The following is a 24,563-nucleotide window of genomic DNA, read 5'->3' as shown; positions in this document are numbered from 1 at the left end:
AAGTGAAGTTTCACTCCTACTCAGAGATCCTACTCAGGAGATTTTTGGGAATAGGTCTGTTGGATTGATGAGTGTCTCATGTACTGAAGTGTTGTATTTTTCCCTAGGCTGTGTGCTTAACCACAATTGCTGTTTAAAGTGAATGACTGAACATTTGCAAGTGGAGGGGGTTAGAAGGGAAAAAACTCAAGCTAAATTCCCAAAACAGATTATATATTTCTATAGATGTTTACTGCTAACACATCTTTACTCCTAGAAGCAGCTTGTTTTAGGTATTCCCATAACAGTAACACCTATCTACATTCCATACAAATTTGTCGCTCCCTCACTTTTGTCAAAAATTATTTACATGACAAATAAGGACTAATGACATCGATGTTTTAGAAAACAATTAGCAGTAAAGGGAGGAAACCTGCAACATTTTATGTTTCCTGCAATTAAAACAAAAATTAAGAGTCACTCATTTTAGCTCTGTCACATATATGGCCATTACAGATAAATACAAAGTAAAGCCGTCAAGTTTGGAGCTATATGCATAGACAAGGAGCTAACCGTATCAACAGACAGCAGAGTCCCAATGGCTGGTAGAAAGGTGATCCCTAAAGGATTTAGCTAGAAGAAGCTGAAGGTTTTTTCCTTTTGCCACAACATGTGTCACACAGGTTGGCAAGACCCGATCTAAGCTACAGGGAACATCACAAACGAAGGTTAAGCAAGCACAAGACAAACTTTGTCGCTACTTGTCATGTGCTCATCAGGTGTAGTTGGTGCAGGACAGAGGGTGTGGCGACAAGACAATTTGTGACAGTCTCAAGTCGCAACAACCTGCGAAACATGTTAACCGTGGCTGCATTGTCCCCAAAACAGTGTACAAAGTTTACTCAAAAGTGGGTATAGTTTAGTTTAATGATAAAATCTACTTATATACAGTATTGTCTGAAAATTTAAATAGAAAAACCTGAAACAAACATTGGTCGATGCATTTGACTATTAAGGCACTGAATGATTATTCTGCCAAGTGTAATTACTACTACTATTTTGCCATTCTACAGCACCTCTCAGGCAAAGATCTCAAATCACTTTACAAATTTAAGCCACAAGTATTCCTGTGAGGCAAGAGGAGGAGAGTGAGGAACAGTTGTTAACCACCTCACCCAAGGTCACATGGCAAGTCAGTGGCAATGCCTGAGATGGAACACAGGTCTCCTGGTTTCCTAACCACATGCTGTCTAGTCACTGTATTACACTTCTTTCAGAAACGCTTTATTAGAATACAGCAGTATCTCTTGCCTGGCCTCCCACTATTGTAGCACACATCTGAACACAATGTAAGAATCCACCAAAAAGCCAGAAACAGTGTGAGGCCTAGAGGAGAAAGACGGCCGAGACTCCTGCACTACTTAACACCTGAAGGTTATATGCTTATGGGAGAAACAAACTAATAGGTTCTTTTGGTTAGACTGCCAAAGTGTGAGGGGAAGAGAGTTAGGGTATGTCTACACTACGAAATTAGGTCGAATTTATAGAAGTCGGTTTTTTTAGAAATCGGTTTTATATATTCGAGTGTGTGTGTCCCCACAGAAAATGCTCTAAGTGCATTAACTCGGCAGAGCGCTTCCACAGTACCGAGGCAAGCGTCGACTTCCGGAGCGTTGCACTGTGGGTAGCTATCCCACAGTTCCCGCAGTCTCCGCTGCCCATTGGAATTCTGGGTTGAGATCCCAATGCCTGATGGGGCTAAAACATTGTCGCGGGTGGTTCTGGGTACATATCGTCAGGCCCCCGTTCCCTCCCTCCCCCCCAGTGAAAGCAAGGGCAGACAATCATTTCGCGCCTTTTTTCCTGAGTTACCTGTGCAGACGCCATACCACGGCAAGCATGGAGCCCGCTCAGCTCACTTTGGCAATTAGGAGCACATTAACCACCACACGCATTATCCAGCAGTATATGCGGCACCAGAACATGGCAACGCGATACCGGGCGAGGAAGCGACGTCAGCGCGATCCCGTCAGTGATCAGGACATGGACACAGATTTCTCTGAAAGCATGGGCCCTGACAATGCATGCATCATGGTGCTAATGGGGCAGGTTCATGCTGTGGAACGCCGATTCTGGGCTCGGGAAACAAGCACAGACTGGTGGGACCGCATAGTGTTGCAGGTCTGGGACGATTCCCAGTGGCTGCGAAACTTTTGCATGCGTAGGGGCACTTTCATGGAACTTTGTGACTTGCTTTCCCCTGCCCTGAAGCGCATGAATACCAAGATGAGAGCAGCCCTCACAGTTGAGAAGCGAGTGGCGATAGCCCTGTGGAAGCTTGCAACGCCAGACAGCTACCGGTCAGTTGGGAATCAATTTGGAGTGGGCAAATCTACTGTGGGGGCTGCTGTGATGCAAGTAGCCCACGCAATCAAAGATCTGCTGATATCAAGGGTAGTGACCCTGGGAAATGTGCAGGTCATAGTGGATGGCTTTGCTGCAATGGGATTCCCTAACTGTGGTGGGGCTATAGACGGAACCCATATCCCTATCTTGGCACCGGAGCACCAAGCCGCCGAGTACATAAACCGCAAGGGGTACTTTTCGATAGTGCTGCAAGCTCTGGTGGATCACAAGGGACGTTTCACCAACATCAACGTGGGATGGCCGGGAAAGGTGCATGATGCTCGCATCTTCAGGAACTCTGGTCTGTTTCAAAAGCTGCAGGAAGGGACTTTATTCCCAGACCAGAAAATAACTGTTGGGGATGTTGAAATGCCTATATGTATCCTTGGGGACCCAGCCTACTCCTTAATGCCATGGCTCATGAAGCCGTACACAGGCAGCCTGGACAGTAGTCAGGAGCTGTTCAACTACAGGCTGAGCAAGTGCAGAATGGTGGTAGAATGTGCATTTGGACGTTTAAAGGCGCGCTGGCGCAGTTTACTGACTCGCTTAGACCTCAGCGAAACCAATATTCCCACTGTTATTACTGCTTGCTGTGTGCTCCACAATATCTGTGAGAGTAAGGGGGAGACGTTTATGGCGGGGTGGGAGGTTGAGGCAAATCGCCTAGCTGCTGGTTACGCGCAGCCAGACACCAGGGCGGTTAGAAGAGCACAGGAGGGCGCGGTACGCATCAGAGAAGCTTTGAAAACCAGTTTCATGACTGGCCAGGCTACGGTGTGAAAGTTCTGTTTGTTTCTCCTTGATGAACCCCCCCGCCCCTTGGTTCACTCTACTTCCCTGTAAGCTAACCACCCTCCCCTCCTCCCTTTAATCATTGCTTGCAGAGGCAATAAAGTCATTGCTGCTTCACAGTCATGCATTCGTTATTCATTCATCACACAAATAGGGAGATGACTACCAAGGTATCCCAGGAGGGGTGGAGGAGGAGGGAAGGAAAATGCCACACAGCACTTTAAGCACAGCACTTTAAAAGTTTACAACTTTAAAATTTATTGAATGACAGCCTTTTTTTTTTTGGGCAATCCTCTGTGGTGGAGTGGCTGGTTGGCCGAAGGCCCCCCCACCGCGTTCTTGGGCGTCTGGGTGTGGAGACTATGGAACTTGGGGAGGAGGGCGGTTGGTTACCGAGGGGCAGCAGTGGCAGTCTGTGCTCCAGCTGCCTTTGCTGCAGCTCAACCATACACTGGAGCATACTGGTTTGGTCCTGCAGCAGCCTCAGCATTGAATCCTGCCTCCTCTCATCACGCTGCCGCCACATTTGAGCTTCAGCCCTGTCTTCAGCCCGCCACTTACTCTCTTCAGCCCGCCACCTCTCCTCCCGGTCATTTTGTGCTTTCCTGCACTCTGACATTATTTGCCTCCACACATTCATCTGTGCTCTGTCAGCGTGGGAGGACAGCATGAGCTCGGAGAACATTTCATCTCGAGTGCGTTTTTTTTTTCTTTCTAATCTTCACTAGCCTCTGGGAAGGAGAAGATCCTGTGATCATTGAAACACATGCAGCTGGTGGAGGAAAAAAAAAGGGACAGCGGTATTTAAAAAGACATTTTATAAAACAGTCGCTACACTCTTTCAGGGTAAACCTTGCTGTTAACATTACATACATAGCACATGTGCTTTCGTTACAAGGTCGCATTTTGCCTCCTCCCACCGCGTGAACGGATTTTGGTTGAATGCCAGCAAACATACACTGCAATGCTTTGTTCTACAGTGATTCCTGAGTACGTGTTACTGGCCTGGAGTGGTAAAGTGTCCTACCATGAAGGACGAAATAAGGCTGCCCTCCCCAGAAACCTTTTGCAAAGGCTTTAGGACTACATCTAGGAGAACCGCAAATGCCAGGGCAAAGTAATCCTTTCACATGCTTGCTTTTAAACCATGTATAGTATTTTAAAAGGTACACTCACCAGAGGTCCCTTCTCCGCCTGCTGAGTCCAGGAGGCAGCCTTGGGTGGGTTCGGGGGGTACTGGCTCCAGGTCTAGGGTGAGAAACAGTTCCTGGCTGTCGGGAAAACCGGTTTCTCCGCTTGCTTGCTGTGAGCTATCATCTTCGTCCCCAAAACCTACTTCCGTATTGCCTCCATCTCCATTGAAGGAGTCAAACAACACGGCTGGGGTAGTGGTGGCTGAACCCCCTAAAATGGCATGCAGCTCATCATAGAAGCGGCATGTTTGGGGCTCTGACCCAGAGCGGCTGTTTGCCTCTCTGGTTTTCTGGTAGGCTTGCCTCAGCTCCTTCAGTTTCACGCGGCACTGCTTCGGGTCCCTGTTATGGCCTCTGTCCTTCATGCCCTGGGAGATTTTGACAAAGGTTTTGGCATTTCGAAAACTGGAACGGAGTTCTGATAGCACGGATTCCTCTCCCCAAACAGCGATCAGATCCCGTACCTCCCGTTCGGTCCATGCTGGAGCTCTTTTGCGATTCTGGGACTCCATCATGGTCACCTGTGCTGATGAGCTCTGCATGGTCACCTGCAGCTTGCCACGCTGGCCAAACAGGAAATGAGATTCAAAAGTTCGCGGTTCTTTTCCTGTCTACCTGGCCAGTGCATCTGAGTTGAGAGTGCTGTCCAGAGCGGTCAGAATGGAGCACTCTGGGATAGCTCCCGGAGGCCAATACCATCGAATTGTGTCCACAGTACCCCGAATTCGAGCCGGCAACGTCGATTTAAGCGCTAATCCACTTGTCAGGGGTGGAGTAAGGAAATCGATTTTAAGAGCCCTTTAAGTCGAAATAAAGGGCTTCATTGTGTGGACGGGTGCAGGTTTAAATCGATTTAACGCTGCTAAATTCGACCTAAAGTCCTAGTGTAGACCAGGGCTTACATGTAAAATAGCAGCAGCAATTCAAAGTAAACATGATAGTTTGTCAGGCTCTCCTCAGACAGCCCATCTGTTAAACTAAGGAAACGGATGACTCAACTGGCCTCTCACAGTTCTCGGAAACCTGTGCTGGGTAGCCTTACACATTGGGAGTCGCATTCAGTTCAGTCAAAAAGATTCAAAAAGCAAGTACTAGAGGGATGGAAACATCTTTTGAGATGCTCTCTGTTCCCTTAGAGAGGAACTAACCAACAGAAGTTGGCTACCTTAAAGTTTTATCTCTGAAGGCATTTCTAAATTCCCCAATACACAAGAGTTACATCTAAGAAGGTACCAAAAGGAAGAAGTGCCCAGAGGAATGGAAAACAGCCTGTCAGACACTGTTGCTTGAGTTACAGCCAGAAGCTGCCAGCAAAATCAGCTGGGAAGCCAGACACTAAACACACGGATAGGCCACAGGAATTGGCTCTTAAGCAAACATCTATCAGATAGAAGATTTGAGCAAAACAATCCATCCCCAATTCAGCAAACTAAAGAACAAAGTGTCAACTAAAGAAAAAAACCCAGCAACAAAACTAGCTGGCTTTGGATGCATCCAGCTAGCTGGACAGCCAGACAGGATTGCAGTGTATGAGACTTTCTTCCTATCACACTAGTCTAGAATTCTGTTTAGAACTGAAAACTGGATGGTTATACAGAGGATATTCACATAGGAACTCTTCTATTCTACTGTCTCTTCAGAAATACAATGGCAGCACGCGGACCCCAGAGGAGGCTGGTACAGTAGAAGATGCTGCAGGAGAACGAAAAGGAAGACTTGGTCTTTTGCTAAAAGACCCTCTCCCTCACAGCAGTTCACCTTCTGGGTGGCTTAGTGAGCAAATCCTCTTGCCAAACACTGACACTCTCTGAAGTCTCTGGTTGCAATCAAGCAGGGTCAATGCAGCCCTTTGCAGTACCACACAGTTTACTCTGGAGGTCCCTTTTGGAGGATAACATAATAATACTCAAATATACCTGCAGATACCTTAAGGATCCTATGGTGCACTTTGTGCAAGGTCCAGGTCTGCCCCTAGTGTGGCTGTTCAACACTCCCTCCAGCAGCACTAGCTAGCACCTCCACCCCAAAGGTGGCAGCATTTCAACAGTGCAGTATGTTTAGGGCTCAAGTTAAAGGGCCCAGTTTTATAAAATAACTTACATTTCTAGAGTACCTTTCACTTTGAAGGATCCCAGAGCAATCAGCTACATACTAACCAGAATCATTGCACCCTTCTGCAATGCAGCCGCAATAGTACGGAATGTGAGATTTTCTAACCAAGACATCTATTCTTTCAGAATAGGCTACGTACATATGTTTACACTGGTGCAATTCCCAGCTTGGGTAGACACACTTGCGTTAGCTCTAATTGAGTTAATGTACTTGGTTCAGCATGGAATTCCATCCATCTACCTCAAAAAGATGAAGGGATAAATTTCCTGTCTACCAAGATTTATATTACGCGCGTCCCTTGGATAGCCAAGCACCTTATATTCTAAAAAAAAAAAAAAAAAAAAATAATAATAATACATTAATTTCTCTTGATCCTGCCAGACTTTGAACTTGTTCTAGAGTCAACATATTCCATACCTGATACTTAGGTAACATAACAGTTAAGCAACCTTTTTTAAAGATAAAAATAAACTTTTACAACAAAGCAGCCAATCACTTATTTCTGCACAGAGGAAAAAAAATGGAGAAAAACTATCAATTTGGATTCAGTTTATCTGTCAAGTTGCAGTCGGATGACAATTAATATCCTAATTAATAAACCTCTAAAACACATAAAAGAGAACACCAGATACCACAAGTCAGCCCTAAAGGTATAAAAGATTTTAAGTTTCATCTGCATTTGTTGGGGGGGGGTTGTTTTGTTTTGTTTTTTTTGGGGGGGAGGGGGGTTGCTGCTTTATGACGTATACTGAAGGCCTGAAAAGCAAAGGAGAAACTACACTTGAAATGTCAAGACTGGCAAGTCTTGTCCTCTCTAGTTTTGCAGTAAGGCATCTTACATGGAGAATGGGTGGGGGGGAGGAGGTAGAGAGGGGAGCTACTATCTCACAATGTAGTCCAAGGTCTCACTCTAACTGAGGACTGGTCTACACTACACAGTTAGGTAGACATAATGCAGCTTACATCGACCTAATTATTCAGTTTCTACACTACAGTCTTCCTCCTGCCGACGTAAGTGCCCTGCTACACCAACACAATAACTCCATCTGCATGAGAGGTGCAAGGCTTATGTTGGTGTAGTTAAGGCAATGCAGTGTCTGTGTAGACACTGCGTCCCTTACATTGGCAGTTGACTGTCTTGTCAATTCCATGGCAGGAGCTGTGAAATTGACAAGAAAGCCTGGCAACTAGAGCTCAGCTGCCTCCTCTCCCTGGTTAACTTATTTTTCTAAATTTTTCTAATTTTCATACCCAGAGAGGGCACGTGTATTAAGTATTTGGCAAAGACATCCATGCAAGTATGCAATGGAGTTAAATAAAAGTGTTAAAAACCTCAGAGTTTTAAACAGTCTTACTCAAAACCACTTCCCCTTCAAACGGCTCAGCTTTGTCTCACGATGAGACTTTCCACAGCTCTCCAGTCACTAGAGAGAGATCTACAGCAAACAAGACCTGAACTTTTAACATAAAAGCAAGCAGAAGCCCATACACACAACCCACCCACCCTTTAAAAAAAAAAATAATACAAGCCTCTCAGGCCATCTTTGCACATCAGGAAAGGCCAATTTTAGGCACATTCCCAATTTCTCCTTTCCTCTCCAGGTCACCTTTGAGCAAACAAATACAGAATCTTTAATTCAGAAATCGTTCTGAAACCAAACAAAGTTCTTGGTCAGTCTCTCTCCCTGCATGAGACTTATATAGCATATGATTTGGCACAGCCCATTACAACATGCCAAATCAGATGATATCTAATAAAAGACTCTGCTCACATCGCCCAGGCAAGTGACTGCCTTTGTGACAGCCTGCACACACAGGATCCAGGCCTCTAGAGTTGGAAGTGTTTTTGGAATCACTGAATGTCACTAAATACGTTTTAAATACATTCAACAGTAAAAAAGAAAGGATTTTGTCCTATCCTGTAAGGCACTGACAGAAAGGGAGTGTAATGTGGCCATTTAAAGTGTGTCTGCACTGCAGCTGGAAGCATGCCTCCCAGCCTGGGTAGACAGACACTAGCTAGCTGCGCATGAGCTAGAGTGCCAAAGCATGGATACTGTGTCTCAGGCTACCCACCTGAGCTCAGACCCAGGAGCTGAACAGGCTTGGACTTGGGTGGTCAGCCTAAACCACTGTCAGTGCTGCAACGTCCACACTGCTATTTTTGGCGTGCTGTTTGCATGTCTGTCTTATCTCCAGGCACTCTGAACCTCAAGCTCAAATACACACTTTGCAAAGGAGCCCGAAGAAGGGGCACCAGAAAACTAACAACAAGAAAACTATTAGTTACTACTTCAGAAGCTGTTCTGGATCTTTAATATTTTAGATAAACAGGTTTTTGCTAGTCTCCCATGTTTTCACCTTCACAGGGAATAACTCCTCCCACTTCTTTTGTTTTTACATTGAAAAAAATTTAGCGCTAGTGAATGGAATCTTCAGCCAGAACTTCAGTTTACCCATAAAACAGATACAGCATAGGAAGCAGCACTACCTGCTTCCCCACACAGCCAATCAATTCATCACCCTTGAAAGACCCTCCCTATCTCCAAACCCAGGCAATTTCACTAGCAAGAAAGGAGGCAGATAACTCAGTGGATGCTGTAATGCAACGTTCATCTACTAGAAATGGACTGAGACCCCACAATTCATTTCTCAGGCTAGACAGGTGGCAAAGAACAATGATCTCTACTGATCAGTGCTGGATTTGAACAAGTGACAGGTAATATTGAATCTAGCTCAGGATTCTCAATTAAACATTCAGGACCTCCAGTGACAGCACAGTAATAATGCAGCTTTCCATCGTTACTAGTTGCTTCAATCATTAAAAAAAAAATAAAGAATATAGAGCTTTAAATTAAAAAAACTTTTAAACACACCAGCAGGTTCATAACATTAACACTCACACCAGTACATGCCATCTTCTGCAGTAAGAGAATGCGATAATGCCTGCTCTTCAGCTCAAAGCCCTTTGGGTTTTGCCAAAATGATCTCTGGGGTAACCCTTTAGCAGGGACAGAGATCATCTAAGGCAGGGATTCAGGCACTCAGGGGGTCGCAGACCGGCCATTTGTGCAAGGATGAATATTTCTGTACATTCCCATACTCAGAATAGCATTATTCAGAATTAAAAAAATCAAAGAATCCTTGACTATGGACCAAAAGCAACCTCCGAATTAGCAGGTGCACTCATTTACGTCAATATAAGATACACCTGTTTACTGTAGGGCTGAATTTGGCCTTAGTTGTTTAATGTTTTTTTAAAAAGACAAGGCTGGCAAAAGCATATGAGGAAAATTAAATAACCTTGGACCAAATGAAACACTGGTATTATCTCCCTCTCCAGAGGAACAATATTAGAGCATAGTGTCTTGTTTGTTGCTATGTGACATTTATATTACTTTATTGCACTCATTTTTAATTGTTTATCAGCGGTTTCCACACTACTATATTTACACAGAATCCAAATTCTGCTACTTTAATCATTCACTGCTATTTAAATAGTATTATCAGTGAATTGGCTACCTTATCAGTTAAGCTTGTAACTGGAACAACAGACAGCTCAGGCTTTCATCACTGTCCCCTCTGAGAAGAAAGCCAGCTGGGAACAGATACTATGGGTTAAACACGGGGTGAATCTGATTTAAATCAAATTGATTTAAATCACAATTTAAATCACTAGTCAGGAAGACTCTATTTAATCATGGATTTCTACCTAAAAGTGTATTCTTGTTGATTGTTATAACCTTAATACATATTCTTCACAACTTTGATAGATGTAGCTTTCATTTTTAGAAGGTACACACTATACATTTTTAAAGTGATTTATTTTGAAAACTTTTCAGATTAGTTTTACAGCTATATCAGAAAATGAAAGACTGTTTGGGTAGTCTGAGACACAGTATCCACGCTTTGGCGCTCTAGCTCATGCGCCCTAGCCAGTGTCTGTCTACCCAGGCTGGGGAGGCATGCTCCCAGCTGCAGTGCAGACATACTTTAAATGGCCACATTACACTCCCTTTCTGTCAGTGCCTTACAGGATAGGACAAAATCCTTTATTTCATTTACCAAAGGTAATTGAAGCAGATATTTATGAAGTCATTGGGAGGTGAACTATCTCCAATTCAACACGTTAATCATTAATATTTGGAGGATTTTCTTGCCATGCTATATTAGGAGGAGAACAGACAGACATTTAAATTGTTTTATTTTACTAAAACAAAAATGTTATGTATTCTGGATTTTTCTCTTCAAAATATAATATTTTAACAAAACAAGCATATGAATTTTTGAATTTAGTTAAACATTTTTTAAAATCAGGTTTGTTTTTGTTAAAATTGTTTTAAACTAAAATAGTTAAATGAAATATTAAAAAAAATTAAATCGACTAGGTCATCCAGGTCAACATGAGAAAATTTAAAATATGGCTTCTGCAGCTAACTCAGTCATTTTCACCCTCATTTTCCTGTTTGTTCACAATCTGGCAAAGAAAAACAAGCTTTTCTGCTTTTCCAGGTCCCAAACGATTTCTCAATTTGGAATGAATTAGTCCAAAGGAAGAAAATATTCTTTCTACACCAGCAGAAGCAGCTACTGCTGTTAAAAGTGAGGTTATCACTTCAACAGTCTCTGAATCCAAGTGCTTAGGTGACTTCCACCAGTTCACTGTTGTGACTTTCCTTAAAACATCATCAGCAAACATATTTCTTGAATGGTTCTTATTCCCAAACTGGATCTCTTATGGCCTGCTGCCATTATAGGTTTTCCCTTCTATTGAGAGAATGGTATGGTAGATCTCAAATCAATGAAGGCTACACTCAAAGACCTCAAGACTTCTGGAATATGCTGCTCAAACAGTTTCACTTCTATTTCTACTGCCTGTCCCTCCCTTCTCACATTTATCTCCAGACTTCTTCTCCTTGTCCAGATCTAGTCTGCCCCAACAATCTTCTATTTATTGAACTTTTTGAAACTTTGCACTTTTAGAGAGAGGTAAGGGATTGACTCTGTGTACACAAATTTGCAGAGGAACAATAGGGTTGAGGTCTGTTATTTCTCACCTCTATATATTATTTATTTTAAAATATTTTTGCTGTTAACAAGCATGTTATGTCTGGAGACACAAATCCACAGTTTGAGCACTCCAAAACTAAGCATCTCTGATGGTATCTTCTAGACTGAGCACTGAATCCCACTGGGTAGATAGAAAGATTAACCTAAATAATCTATACAGAAGCCCCTGGAACCCCATAAAATTGGGTCCCTAATCTATGAACTATTGGAACTCATTTACAAAACATTACATGAATATATTGTGTCATACTATAGAATTAGAATTTATAATCCCTATTCCATGATGAGATAATGTATCTTAATTAAAACTATAGCTCAAAGATATCTTTAGATAGGTTTTTTCCTCAAAAAGCATTTTATCAAAAGAGTCCAATTTAAATTTAAAAAAAATTAATTTTTTAAATTAAAAAAAAAAAATCTTTGATTTTTATCCACCCTGGTTAAACAAAATTGCTGACTTCTTCCCCTATCTATATTCTCTTGATCATGGGATAATTCCCATGCAAGATGTCATTCTCTCTTCACCCCCATCCCATACATGGGAAACAGAGAAGGGAAGAGGGGACAACATTCTAAAATTCAAGTAAATCAGGTGGAACAATTTATAGTGACGGAGGGGGAGAACGGGACAAAAAAAACAAACCACCCAAATGAGCAAAACACAAGTTTAAGAGCCATTGCCAAGCAGATTCACTGCTCAGGTTCAAGGAGCAAGCTCAGGCAAGCAATATCCAATAGGTTTCAGAGTAACAGCCGTGTTAGTCTGTATTCGCAAAAAGAAAAGGAGTGCCACAAGTACTCCTTTTCTTTTTGCGAATATCCAATAGCTGTCACTGTTGTACTTGCTTGGTATCCTGTAATAAAAGTCATACTGCTCACACTGAACAGGGATTTAGATTACCATCCGCCACCCTCAGAAACAATGTGAAACCTCACGTTACATTTATTCAAGGCTCCTTCTCCGAGAACAAGCATATTAGAAAGCACAGCAACTGAGAAGAGTTTAGGGTATTTATCTGCAAATATGCTCTTTTCTATTAACTTAATGAAGCAGTTACTGTAAAGACCATGTTTATATTTTCCTTACTATTCATCGTTAATACATGGTACAAAATTCACACACTAGAGGAGGTAGAAAGTTAGCATTTTAGGGATGTTCGTTAGCATCATGCTTTGTTGAGAAACCAGAATTTAACCTACAATTTGTTAGATAGTTAGGAGAACATACAATCTAAGCCAAGCAGGCATGCTCTCTAATCCTTTCTAAGCCGATTCCCATTACAGCCTCAGAACAACACAGAATCACAGTGACGTTCTTTTGAAGCACTGTCATTACACTAGAATGCTGACTCTTCAAAGCAGATATATTTGGCACCTGGGGATGCTTTTTGCCCTCTGTACATTGGGCAGCATTTCAAGTTGTTAAGAGTGCAACTTGTTACATAGAGCCCAATTCTATGAATATTCCAGAACCACCTTCAACTCAGTTTTGTGTTCTGTTAAATCCACACAACATACATTCTATCTATGGGGTTAATATGGTATAATTTAAGCTTGAATCTGTCCTATAAATTGAGGGTTGCCATAAATAAGATTATGAGATTGAAATACTTGACTTCTTGTTCTACTTCTCGATAGACAGAATTACTATAGCAGGAATTCACTATAAACAGCTTCCAACACATCAGATATTAAAAATAATTGCTATTCAGATTCATAAATCCCGTATACTATGAACCCTGAAAAGAGACAGTGAAGTAGCACAGTATATAGCCTGTGTTGATAACACATTTTACACCCTTCCATACTGTATTCTCTTTCCCTACTATTTTTAGTAACTAATTTGGTAGTTTTTCCCCCCCAATTTGAGGATTCACACTTAAATATTCATGGTAAATAGGCCTAATGGCCTGTGATGGGATGTTAGATGGGGTGGGATCTGAGTTACTACAGAAAATTCCCTCCTGGGTATCTGGCTGGTGAATCTTGCCCATATGCTCAGGGTTTAGCTGATCGTCATATTTGGGTCAGGAAGGAATTTTCCTCCAGGGCAGATTGGAAGACGCCCAGGAGGTTTTTCGCCTTCCTCTGTAGCATGGGTCACTTGCTGGAGGATTCTCTGCTCCTTGAAGTCTTTAAAACCACAATTTGAGGACTTCAATAGCTCAGACATAAGTGAGGTTTTTTGCAGGAGTGGGTGGGTGAGAGTCTGTGGCCTGCGTTGTGCAGGAGGCGGACTAGATGATCATAATGGTCCCTTCGGACCTTAGTATCTATGAATCTATGAATAGTGGGTTTTTTCATAATTCCTTTTCCCCTTTGAATCGCTCCACTATTTATCAGTAAAATTGTATTGATAATTGTAACAGAAAATAAAACGAAGTGTACAAGTTTTGCCAGTAGATCTCAGAGCACTTTAGTAAGGGGGATAAGCATCACTGTCACTTGTGTAACATCATGTGATAAAATGTGAATGATGAAAGTCTGGAAAAAAGGCAATTAGTAGTTCCAAACACAAATTTTCCCCAGAAATTCCTGAACTAATCCACAATAGGTACAGAAAGTGATTAGGTCAGATTCTCTGCGGTGATGCCTGTGGGAGGAGCGCGCCACAGGAGGAAAGAATTTGGCTCCCTGATTCTCAGGCTCCAGTATAATTCAGAGCAGCCAAAGAACCCTCCATTTCTGCTGATAATATCAGGATGCAACAACGCTTCAGCCACAAGCCTTCTCTCCCAACACTTACACCCTATTTCAGTGCAGGGACAAGGGAACAGAGTAGGAGCCTGCTATGCATTCCCTCAAGCAGAAGCACCTCTCTGCTCAAGCATTCGAGGCAGCTTTCAACCCCTTTGTACCATCAGAGTGAGGCAAAGGGACCAGACTGTCCCTGGCAATCTGGAAACCCATAAATGCAAATTGGGAAGAGAACAGATTTTGTCTGGCAATCTGAGCTGTTTACTTTATCTTTCCAATTTGCATTTATTGGTTTCCAGCCCAACAGACTAATAACTGATCAAAAGTCACTTCTTTATGGATTACTTACAACAAGGAGATAGCAGAAAAGACCTGCAATCTCAGTTAAATGACAGAGTTAACATTTTGAAGGTGAAGGCCAGGTCAGATTCTGATACTCCTGACATGTGGAAATAAAGACATTTGTAATATAATCAGACATACTAAGGAAGAGCGTATATCTCCAAAAGCCCAAATTATACAGATGTCTGATAATTCAGAACCAAGATCTTTCTTTGTACTCACCCTTACGGTGCAATTCTAAAGACTTTCTATAGCAGGCATTTATTTAATGGACACATTTCCATAACAATTTTGTAACTCACCTATTTATCTTTTGAACAATTCTCATGTAATTATTTCAAAGGAATTAAAAAAACAGGGGAAAAATATCAGAACAATTAGTGATCCTTCTGACCTCCTTTGTAAAATTCTTTGAGGTCCACTGATGAAAAGCACATACAGAAGTGAGCATTATTCTACAAAGCAAAGCCATTTTATCTATGAGACAAGAGCACAGAAATGGTTGGAACGACAGCCAGAAGAGTGATGAACTTCAAATTTGAAGTTGCACCCTACACTGAGTATTTAGTTGCAGATACTCATTACTCATTTCCTCAAATTATGAGACAAGCATCTGAACAAATGCTTATGATCATGCATATACTTCCAGCTTCACAAAATGAATTTCGTTAACCAGGGAAAGATGAACACTTATGTTATTACAATTCAATTACTATCTTGTGAATAGCTTCTACTTACATATCCCAACAATAACTGAGAGAGTATGGTCCAGGCTCAAGTAGGAGAGGAGATTGTAGAAGTTGAAAGAGATCAGACAGAAGCATAAGATGACACTGATCCATTCTTGCAGTCTTTTCCCTGTTGAATAAAAGAGGGCACAAACAGTAATATTTGAAACACTTAGTATTAAAAGCCAAGGTACGAAAGTAATCTATTGCCTGTATGATTTGCTCAGTTTCTCCTCTTTCATGTTGTTTAGAAATAATGAGGCAGAAACTTATTTAGTGGTGGGAACAGTATATTTTGTCTCATGTCAGAGACACTCCTCTGCTATGCACCATTATTTAAAAAAAAAAATCAAAGACAGAAAAAACATCTTTTAGCACAGATTTCAGTTTCCTTCTTGCAGTATTCACTGTCATGCCCTTCAGCAGCTTTGGTCTTGCTTTTGTAGCTGCCATACCTTTTCTATGCAGCAACAGGAAGCAGCATGCCACTTCACTGATAATGGCACATTTTCACTATTGTCAGCAGGAGTGAAGTTCAACCTCAAAGTGCTGATTTTCCTTCAGCAGGCTTCTTACCTTTCAGTCTTATGAGTCTCAGATATAGTGACTGAAGTACCCTTTGTCCCCCATATCCAGGTAGAGGCGATTTTAAAACTGATCATGAAAAGCTTCCATTGTATTAGGGAAATGAACAAAAAATGTTTTTATATGTTTAATTCAGCATATTCAAACAAGTACATGAGTGAAAAAGAAAATGTGTTCTCTGGTATTCCTGTGTCCCCTCAGAGCTGCTTTCATAACATCTTTATGTGGCTCTCAAAGCTCTTTAGGCATTAACCCCCCAAGCCTTCAAGGTCTTATCTTCACTAGGAAAAAAAAACCCTTAACTTGAGTTAGTTAAAACAAGGGAGTTTAATATTACTTGCTAACTTGTGTGAAAACAATACTGACTACTCTCCCTGACAACCTTTAACTCAGCCTGCTAACTTGTGTGAAAATGACAAATTGCCTAATCTTCCTTAGGATTTTACCTCAAGTTAGCCATCTCAAATTAAGAACACCCTTCCCCCCCCCCCCCACTAGTGAATGCCTATGAGGTATGATAATCCTCAGAGTGTTAGACAGGTTAAATTGCTTAACCAAGGTGGGTCTGTGACAGAGCTGGGAATAGAGCCCAGGAATCTTGACTCCCAGTTGCATGCAGAACTTTGTATACAGTAGAACCTCAGAGTTACAAACAGTCAACCACACACCTCATTTGGAGCTGGAAGCAGTGGTGAGCTGGAGCCGGTTCGCACAAACCGGTTGTTAAATTTAGAAGCCCTTATAGAACCGGTTGTTCCACGAGGGACAACCGGTTCTAAAAGGGCTTCTAAATTTAACTGGCCAAAAAAGTGGCACCTTGGGTGCTGACTCCATGGGTGCTCCAGCCCTGGAGCACCCAAGGGGAAAATTTGGTGGGTGCAGAGCACCCACCGGCAGCTCCCACCCTGCCCCCGGCCCCAGCTCACCTCCGCTCCGCTTCCTCCTCTGAACACACCGCCACACTCTGCTTCTCCCTCCCGCCCCCAGCTTCCCATGAATCAGCTGTTCACGCGGGAAGCCAGGGTGGGCTGAGAAGCTTCGCACTCAGGCCCAGGGAGGCGGGGGTGAGCTGGGGCGGCAGGGGGAGGGGGTCGCGAGGACAGCCACCCGCACCACAGCAGGTAACCCGGTTCTGGGGGCAGTCAGGGGACAGGGGAGGTGGGTGGATGGGGCAGGAGTCTCGGGAGGTGGGGATGGGCAACGACCCCCTCGTGGGGTGAGGAGGGAACCGGTTGTTAAGATTTTGGCAGCTCATCACTGGCTGGAAGTACACAATCAGGCAGCAGCAGCAGAGACAGGAGAAAAAAAAAAAAAAAAGCAAAGTACAGTACTGTGTTAAATGTAAACTACTAAAAAAACAAAGGGAAAGCAGAATTTTTCTTCTGCATAGTAAAGTTTCAAAGCTGTATTAAGTCAACGTTCAGTTGTAAACTTTTGAAAGAACAACCATAATGTTTTGTTCAGAGTTACGAACATTTCAGTTATGAACAACCTCCACTCTCCGGATGTTCATAACTCTAAGGTTCTACTGTACTGTGAAATAACAGTGCATACAGCTGTGACAAGATACTCAGACACTTGTGAAGACACATGAAAATGCGGTCTAAAAATCAGTCATTTCATTTGAATCTTGCTACAGTTCTTCACATTACAACAAATGCTCACTCCTTGCCTTTACAAAGAGGAAGCATGTGTTTCAGGATAGACTTACACTCTAGGAAGGTTCTGATTCGTGGGCAATCAAGACCTAGAAAGCATCCACTACTAGCTAATCAAGAAATACTTATGTTTAATACAGTGAGACACTGACATGCCTTTCCTTCCTCGGACAAAATAAAAAAGTGAATTTACAATCTTTTAAAATGGCCAGTAAGAACAACAGTTGATGAGGTTACTGGTCATGAATTTTCTATCAGATGTGAGAAGTCCCAATCACTCCCCCTTCTTAGATTTCATCTGCTCTAGCAACTCTCTCTCTCACTGATGAGAACAGGTGTCAGCAGCAACAGAGCTGATCTGGTGCTGAACACAGTTTAACTGTAAGCATTGTCAAGTACGAGTTATCAGAAGTTAACTCTTTTCTGAAAAGGTGCTGAACATGGTTAGCCACTAACTACTTTTACAGTTAAATCATGTTCAGCACCAGTTCAAATGTTTCAGATATCAACCACCAGTAAGGGATACTTTTTGTAGCGTAGAAGACAGTCAATCAGTGCTAACATATGTTGAATACCTGTTTCCAAGTGTTAAGGAAAACCTTGCCGAGCTGTACATGGAGGAGCGAAAGAAAATCATGGTGATCAAGGGTCTGGTACAATAAGCAGGGCATTTTGTTATTCTCCAGTAGGCTGAGTAACATGGCATGCCCAGAAAGCATTGCTTTAGTAAGTCAGACATAGAACTGGATAGGAATAAGAATTTTAAGAGGTAAACATGTTCTAATCTCACCAATGCAGAATTTTGTTCTGAGAAGGCTGGACACATCTAAATTGTATAGCTGGATCCTGGGATAGCAGATGACTTTGTAAGAAGAGCAAAAGTGATTAAAGGAACACCAAAAAGAACAGGTTTTCAAAGAGGCAGAAGGCAACAATATGGTAGGCTGCTCTAAAAAGGCCTCCAAGGTACCCAAAGTTAAAGTTAATTAACACCCACATTCTGCAAGGAGAAGCGGCACCCTGATTAGAAGAGCTAACTTGAGAGGTCCACAAGGAGCAATTAGTTGATAATGTGGGAAACACCAAGGCACTTCTACTCATGTCCCAGGGTGTGTGAATAGAACCCTGTAACTCTGCATATCAGGGATACTGAGACCACTTTCTTCTTATTGACATCTGAAACCAGGAATATGGCCCTAATCTTAGCCAGACTGGTCAATCAACTGCAAGAGTGCAAGTCAGCACTGATCACCTGATATTTATGGAACACTTGAACTTTAACAGTTGCCAAACAGAGAGGATCAACAAAATACAAAATACTATTTTGAAAAAGGATTATGGAAATAAGCCAAAGTGACATACACTGTACTGGAAAAAGGCACTCTTATTCCAGAATAAAAATGTCTACTTGTGAAGTTATAACAGTATAGTTACACCAGTAAGTTTCTCCATGTAGACACTCTGTCATTCTCCCACAAAGTCATTACTCTAGCTTCATATTTGGACCCCTGAAGTATCAGAATATGCTTACTTATGGAACTTGCAGTGTGTTCCCACCAGTGCATAAAGGGTTCACACATTTAATTCCTACTAGCATTAGTGAGTTATTGGTATAAAACCCCCTACAAAATCCACAATATGCACTGCTCCCTAGTTTTTATCTGTAGCTGAAGGTAAAGGTAGCAGTCTCATACTTCAGAGAGTAAACAGACCACTAGAGAGGTAAGGAAGAAGTTATTCTGCTATAAATCATGACAAAGTCAGCAAGGTAAGTTATTGACCACCTTTCTTTGAAGCCTAGGCAGTCATTGCTGGGGTTAGGTTAGCATACTTGGATTGATGGTATGACAAATACCTGACAGATACCTGATCTTTCAGCACAGCTGTGGTGTGACCAATGTACAGAAACAAGTTCAAGTGGAAAGAAAAGGAGTACTTGTGGCACCTTAGAGACTAACCAATTTATTTGAGCATGAGCTTTCGTGAGCTACAGCTCACTTCATCAGATGTTTACCGTGGAAACTGCAGCAGACTTTATATACACACAGAGAATATGAAACAATACCTCCTCCCACCCCACTGTCCTGCTGGTAATAGCTTATCTAAAGTGATCAACAGGTGGGCCATTTCCAGCACAAATCCAGGTTTTCTCACCCTCCACCCCCCACACAAATTCACTCTCCTGCTGGTGCTAGCCCATCCAAAGTGACAACTCTTTACATAATCAAGTAGGGCTATTTCCTGCATAGATCAAGGTTTTCTCACATCCCCCCCACCCCCATACACACACAAACTCACTCTCCTGCTGGTAATAGCTCATCTAAACTGACCACTCTCCAAGTTTAAATCCAAGTTAAACTAGAACATCTGGGGGGGGGGGGTAGGAAAAAACAAGAAGAAACAGGCTACCTTGCATAATGACTTAGCCACTCCCAGTCTCTATTTAAGCCTAAATTAATAGTATCCAATTTGCAAATGAATTCCAATTCAGCAGTTTCTCGCTGGAGTCTGGATTTGAAGTTTTTTTGTTTTAAGATAGCGACCTTCATGTCTGTGATTGCGTGACCAGAGAGATTGAAGTGTTCTCCGACTGGTTTATGAATGTTATAATTCTTGACATCTGATTTGTGTCCATTTATTCTTTTACGTAGAGACTGTCCAGTTTGACCAATGTACATGGCAGAGGGGCATTGCTGGCACATGATGGCATATATCACATTGGTGGATGTGCAGGTGAACGAGCCTCTGATAGTGTGGCTGATGTTATTAGGCCCTGTGATGGTGTCCCCTGAATAGATATGTGGGCACAATTGGCAACGGGCTTTGTTGCAAGGATAAGTTCCTGGGTTAGTGGTTCTGTTGTGTGGTATGTGGTTGTTGGTGAGTATTTGCTTCAGGTTGCGGGGCTGTCTGTAGGCAAGGACTGGCCTGTCTCCCAAGACTTGTGAGAGTGTTGGGTCATCCTTCAGGATAGGTTGTAGATCCTTAATAATGCGTTGGAGGGGTTTTAGTTGGGGGCTGAAGGTGACCGCTAGTGGCGTTCTGTTGTTTTCTTTGTTAGGCCTGTCCTGTAGTAGGTAACTTCTGGGAACTCTTCTGGCTCTATCAATCTGTTTCTTTACTTCTGCAGGTGGGTATTGTAGTTGTAAGAAAGCTTGACAGAGATCTTGTAGGTGTTTGTCTCTGTCTGAGGGGTTGGAGCAAATGCGGTTGTATCGCAGAGCTTGGCTGTAGACGATGGATCGTGTGGTGTGGTCAGGGTGAAAGCTGGAGGCATGCAGGTAGGAATAGCGGTCAGTAGGTTTCCGGTATAGGGTGGTGTTTATGTGGCCATTGTTTATTAGCACTGTAGTGTCCAGGAAGTGGATCTCTTGTGTGGACTGGACCAGGCTGAGGTTGGTGGTGGGATGGAAATTGTTGAAATCGTGGTGGAATTCCTCAAGGGCTTCTTTTCCATGGGTCCAGATGATGAAGATGTCATCAATATAGCGCAAGTAGAGTAGGGGCTTTAGGGGACGAGAGCTGAGGAAGCGTTGTTCTAAATCAGCCATAAAAATGTTGGCATACTGTGGGGCCATGCGGGTACCCATAGCAGTGCCGCTGATCTGAAGGTATACATTGTCCCCAAATGTGAAATAGTTATGTCCTTACCCATAACTATTTCACATTTGGGGACAATGTATACCTTCAGATCAGCGGCACTGCTATGGGTACCCGCATGGCCCCACAGTATGCCAACATTTTTATGGCTGATTTAGAACAACGCTTCCTCAGCTCTCGTCCCCTAAAGCCCCTACTCTACTTGCGCTATATTGATGACATCTTCATCATCTGGACCCATGGAAAAGAAGCCCTTGAGGAATTCCACCACGATTTCAACAATTTCCATCCCACCACCAACCTCAGCCTGGTCCAGTCCACACAAGAGATCCACTTCCTGGACACTACAGTGCTAATAAACAATGGCCACATAAACACCACCCTATACCGGAAACCTACTGACCGCTATTCCTACCTGCATGCCTCCAGCTTTCACCCTGACCACACCACACGATCCATCGTCTACAGCCAAGCTCTGCGATACAACCGCATTTGCTCCAACCCCTCAGACAGAGACAAACACCTACAAGATCTCTGTCAAGCTTTCTTACAACTACAATACCCACCTGCAGAAGTAAAGAAACAGATTGATAGAGCCAGAAGAGTTCCCAGAAGTTACCTACTACAGGACAGGCCTAACAAAGAAAACAACAGAACGCCACTAGCGGTCACCTTCAGCCCCCAACTAAAACCCCTCCAACGCATTATTAAGGATCTACAACCTATCCTGAAGGATGACCCAACACTCTCACAAGTCTTGGGAGACAGGCCAGTCCTTGCCTACAGACAGCCCCGCAACCTGAAGCAAATACTCACCAACAACCACATACCACACAACAGAACCACTAACCCAGGAACTTATCCTTGCAACAAAGCCCGTTGCCAATTGTGCCCACATATCTATTCAGGGGACACCATCACAGGGCCTAATAACATCAGCCACACTATCAGAGGCTCGTTCACCTGCACATCCACCAATGTGATATATGCCATCATGTGCCAGCAATGCCCCTCTGCCATGTACATTGGTCAAACTGGACAGTCTCTACGTAAAAGAATAAATGGACACAAATCAGATGTCAAGAATTATAACATTCATAAACCAGTCGGAGAACACTTCAATCTCTCTGGTCACGCAATCACAGACATGAAGGTCGCTATCTTAAAACAAAAAAACTTCAAATCCAGACTCCAGCGAGAAACTGCTGAATTGGAATTCATTTGCAAATTGGATACTATTAATTTAGGCTTAAATAGAGACTGGGAGTGGCTAAGTCATTATGCAAGGTAGCCTGTTTCTTCTTGTTTTTTCCTACCCCCCCCCCCCAGATGTTCTAGTTTAACTTGGATTTAAACTTGGAGAGTGGTCAGTTTAGATGAGCTATTACCAGCAGGAGAGTGAGTTTGTGTGTGTATGGGGGTGGGGGGGATGTGAGAAAACCTTGATCTATGCAGGAAATAGCCCTACTTGATTATGTAAAGAGTTGTCACTTTGGATGGGCTAGCACCAGCAGGAGAGTGAATTTGTGTGGGGGGTGGAGGGTGAGAAAACCTGGATTTGTGCTGGAAATGGCCCACCTGTTGATCACTTTAGATAAGCTATTACCAGCAGGACAGTGGGGTGGGAGGAGGTATTGTTTCATATTCTCTGTGTGTATATAAAGTCTGCTGCAGTTTCCACGGTAAACATCTGATGAAGTGAGCTGTAGCTCACGAAAGCTCATGCTCAAATAAATTGGTTAGTCTCTAAGGTGCCACAAGTACTCCTTTTCTTTTTGCGAATACAGACTAACACGGCTGTTCCTCTGAAACCTGAAGTTCAAGTGGGTATGTCACTTGAAATAAACAATCCAGAAAACTGAAAAGCTAAGCAACTTAAATGCATTCACAGATATTCATGTTCTGCCTGTGTGTGAAGCTTATTTTTCTTAACCACCTCCAATCTGTGAGCTAAGTTGTTTTAGCTGAACTGTCGTTAATGGCTGTTTTGTTGGAAACAGCAATAATAGGCACAGTTTCACGAAGTGCTGAAATATGTATTTTTTCTCTTTCTGAAGATTTACGCTCTCATCTCAGGAGGAATCGGTTGGAAATGACAAAGGCATCAAAAATTACTCTCTACCCTTTATTCCAAAGAAAGAATATATTTTTCCACTCATAGAAAGGGGTATTAGGATGAGTTTCTGCAGCTATTTCCACTGCATGATTGCACATTGATGGTTAGGGCTAAAAATAATGACGTGCAGCAAAGTTTGAAAACGGGTATGAAAAAAATTAACCCTCCCACCCCAATCTCAAAGCACTATATCACTAGTACATGCCAATGCCATGAATATTTCTGTTGGTACTGCCTTGCCCAGAAACAAGACTTGAACTACAAGACTGGGGCGAGGGAAGGGAAATAGTTTCTCTTGCTAGGCAACAGGGAAGGCTGCACTCTCTCAGGGCTGGAACACTGGGCTGGAGTCAGGGGACTTGGATTCCAGTCTGCCTGACTCAACTGTCTGGCCTAGACAGCAAGTCGTTTAACTTCTCCATAACTCACTTTCCCTGTCTGTAAAATAGGGATATAGCCAACTATCTTTTTAAAGTGCTTTGCAATCTCTGCTTGAAAACTGATACGTGAGTGCTGGATATTACTGATAAAAATAATAAATTCAAACAATTAAAATTCATCTAAAGAGTACAGAAAAACCATGGAGTGCCTCATTAAGTGTATATTATTGCAGTTCTGCTTCAGATGAGTTCATTCCAGATATCTTCACAAGACACACATCACACTGAACACAGATACCAAGTGTGGGACATTGCCGTTTCACAGTGTTCCCAAGAAAGATGACACAAAAGCCCTTTGATATGGGAAGTTCACAGAAACTTCCATGTCTAGATCTTGAGGGGTTTGGGGGGTTGTGCTAGTAGTCTGAAGAATAAAAGGATGGGTCTCCCAGGTCTGCAGAGGGAAAAGGCTGACAGAAGAGAACTAAGCCAGGTAGCTGATTTGCCGCATGCTGCATCCCTCACCTCTCTTGGCATGCACAGGCCTTGCTGTCTGGAGCCAAGGAAGGCGATGTTTTGCCTTTCCAGGCAGTAAGGAAATAGCCTAAAGCTCACTTAGCTTTGGAAAGTGGATCTCTCAGGCTCCCACCCTGACTCTGCAGTCTTCTGTTGCCTCCCTTCCACTTGCTTTTTCTTCCCAAACCCTCATCATTATCCAGCTTCCTAATAACTTTTCCTTCCTGCCTGTCTCCCTCTTGGTCTCCTCAAAGGCCCTGTTGCTGTCACTGCACTTTCCTCAGACTGCCTCTCTACACAAGCATCTGTTCTTCTCCCACCATGGGTCCCAGACTACCTCGCTTACTGCCCCACACGCCCAACTGTCTATTCCACAACGGTTACGG

General features: G+C 42.9%; 1 protein-coding gene across 1 annotated transcript in view; it reads right to left on the bottom strand.

The window, feature by feature from the left end:
• Nucleotides 1-24,563, bottom strand: part of PEDS1 (plasmanylethanolamine desaturase 1) — a 39,097-nt gene that overhangs the window by 13,181 nt on the left and 1,353 nt on the right. Inside the window, 1 exon segment of the mRNA XM_048819734.2 lies at nucleotides 15,333-15,452. Within this exon segment, the coding sequence (XP_048675691.2) occupies nucleotides 15,333-15,452 (120 nt within the window).

Source organism: Caretta caretta, chromosome 13, assembly GCF_965140235.1.
Source record: "Caretta caretta isolate rCarCar2 chromosome 13, rCarCar1.hap1, whole genome shotgun sequence".
Classification (NCBI taxonomy): domain Eukaryota; kingdom Metazoa; phylum Chordata; order Testudines; family Cheloniidae; genus Caretta; species Caretta caretta.
This window is presented reverse-complemented; position numbering and strand designations above follow the sequence as displayed.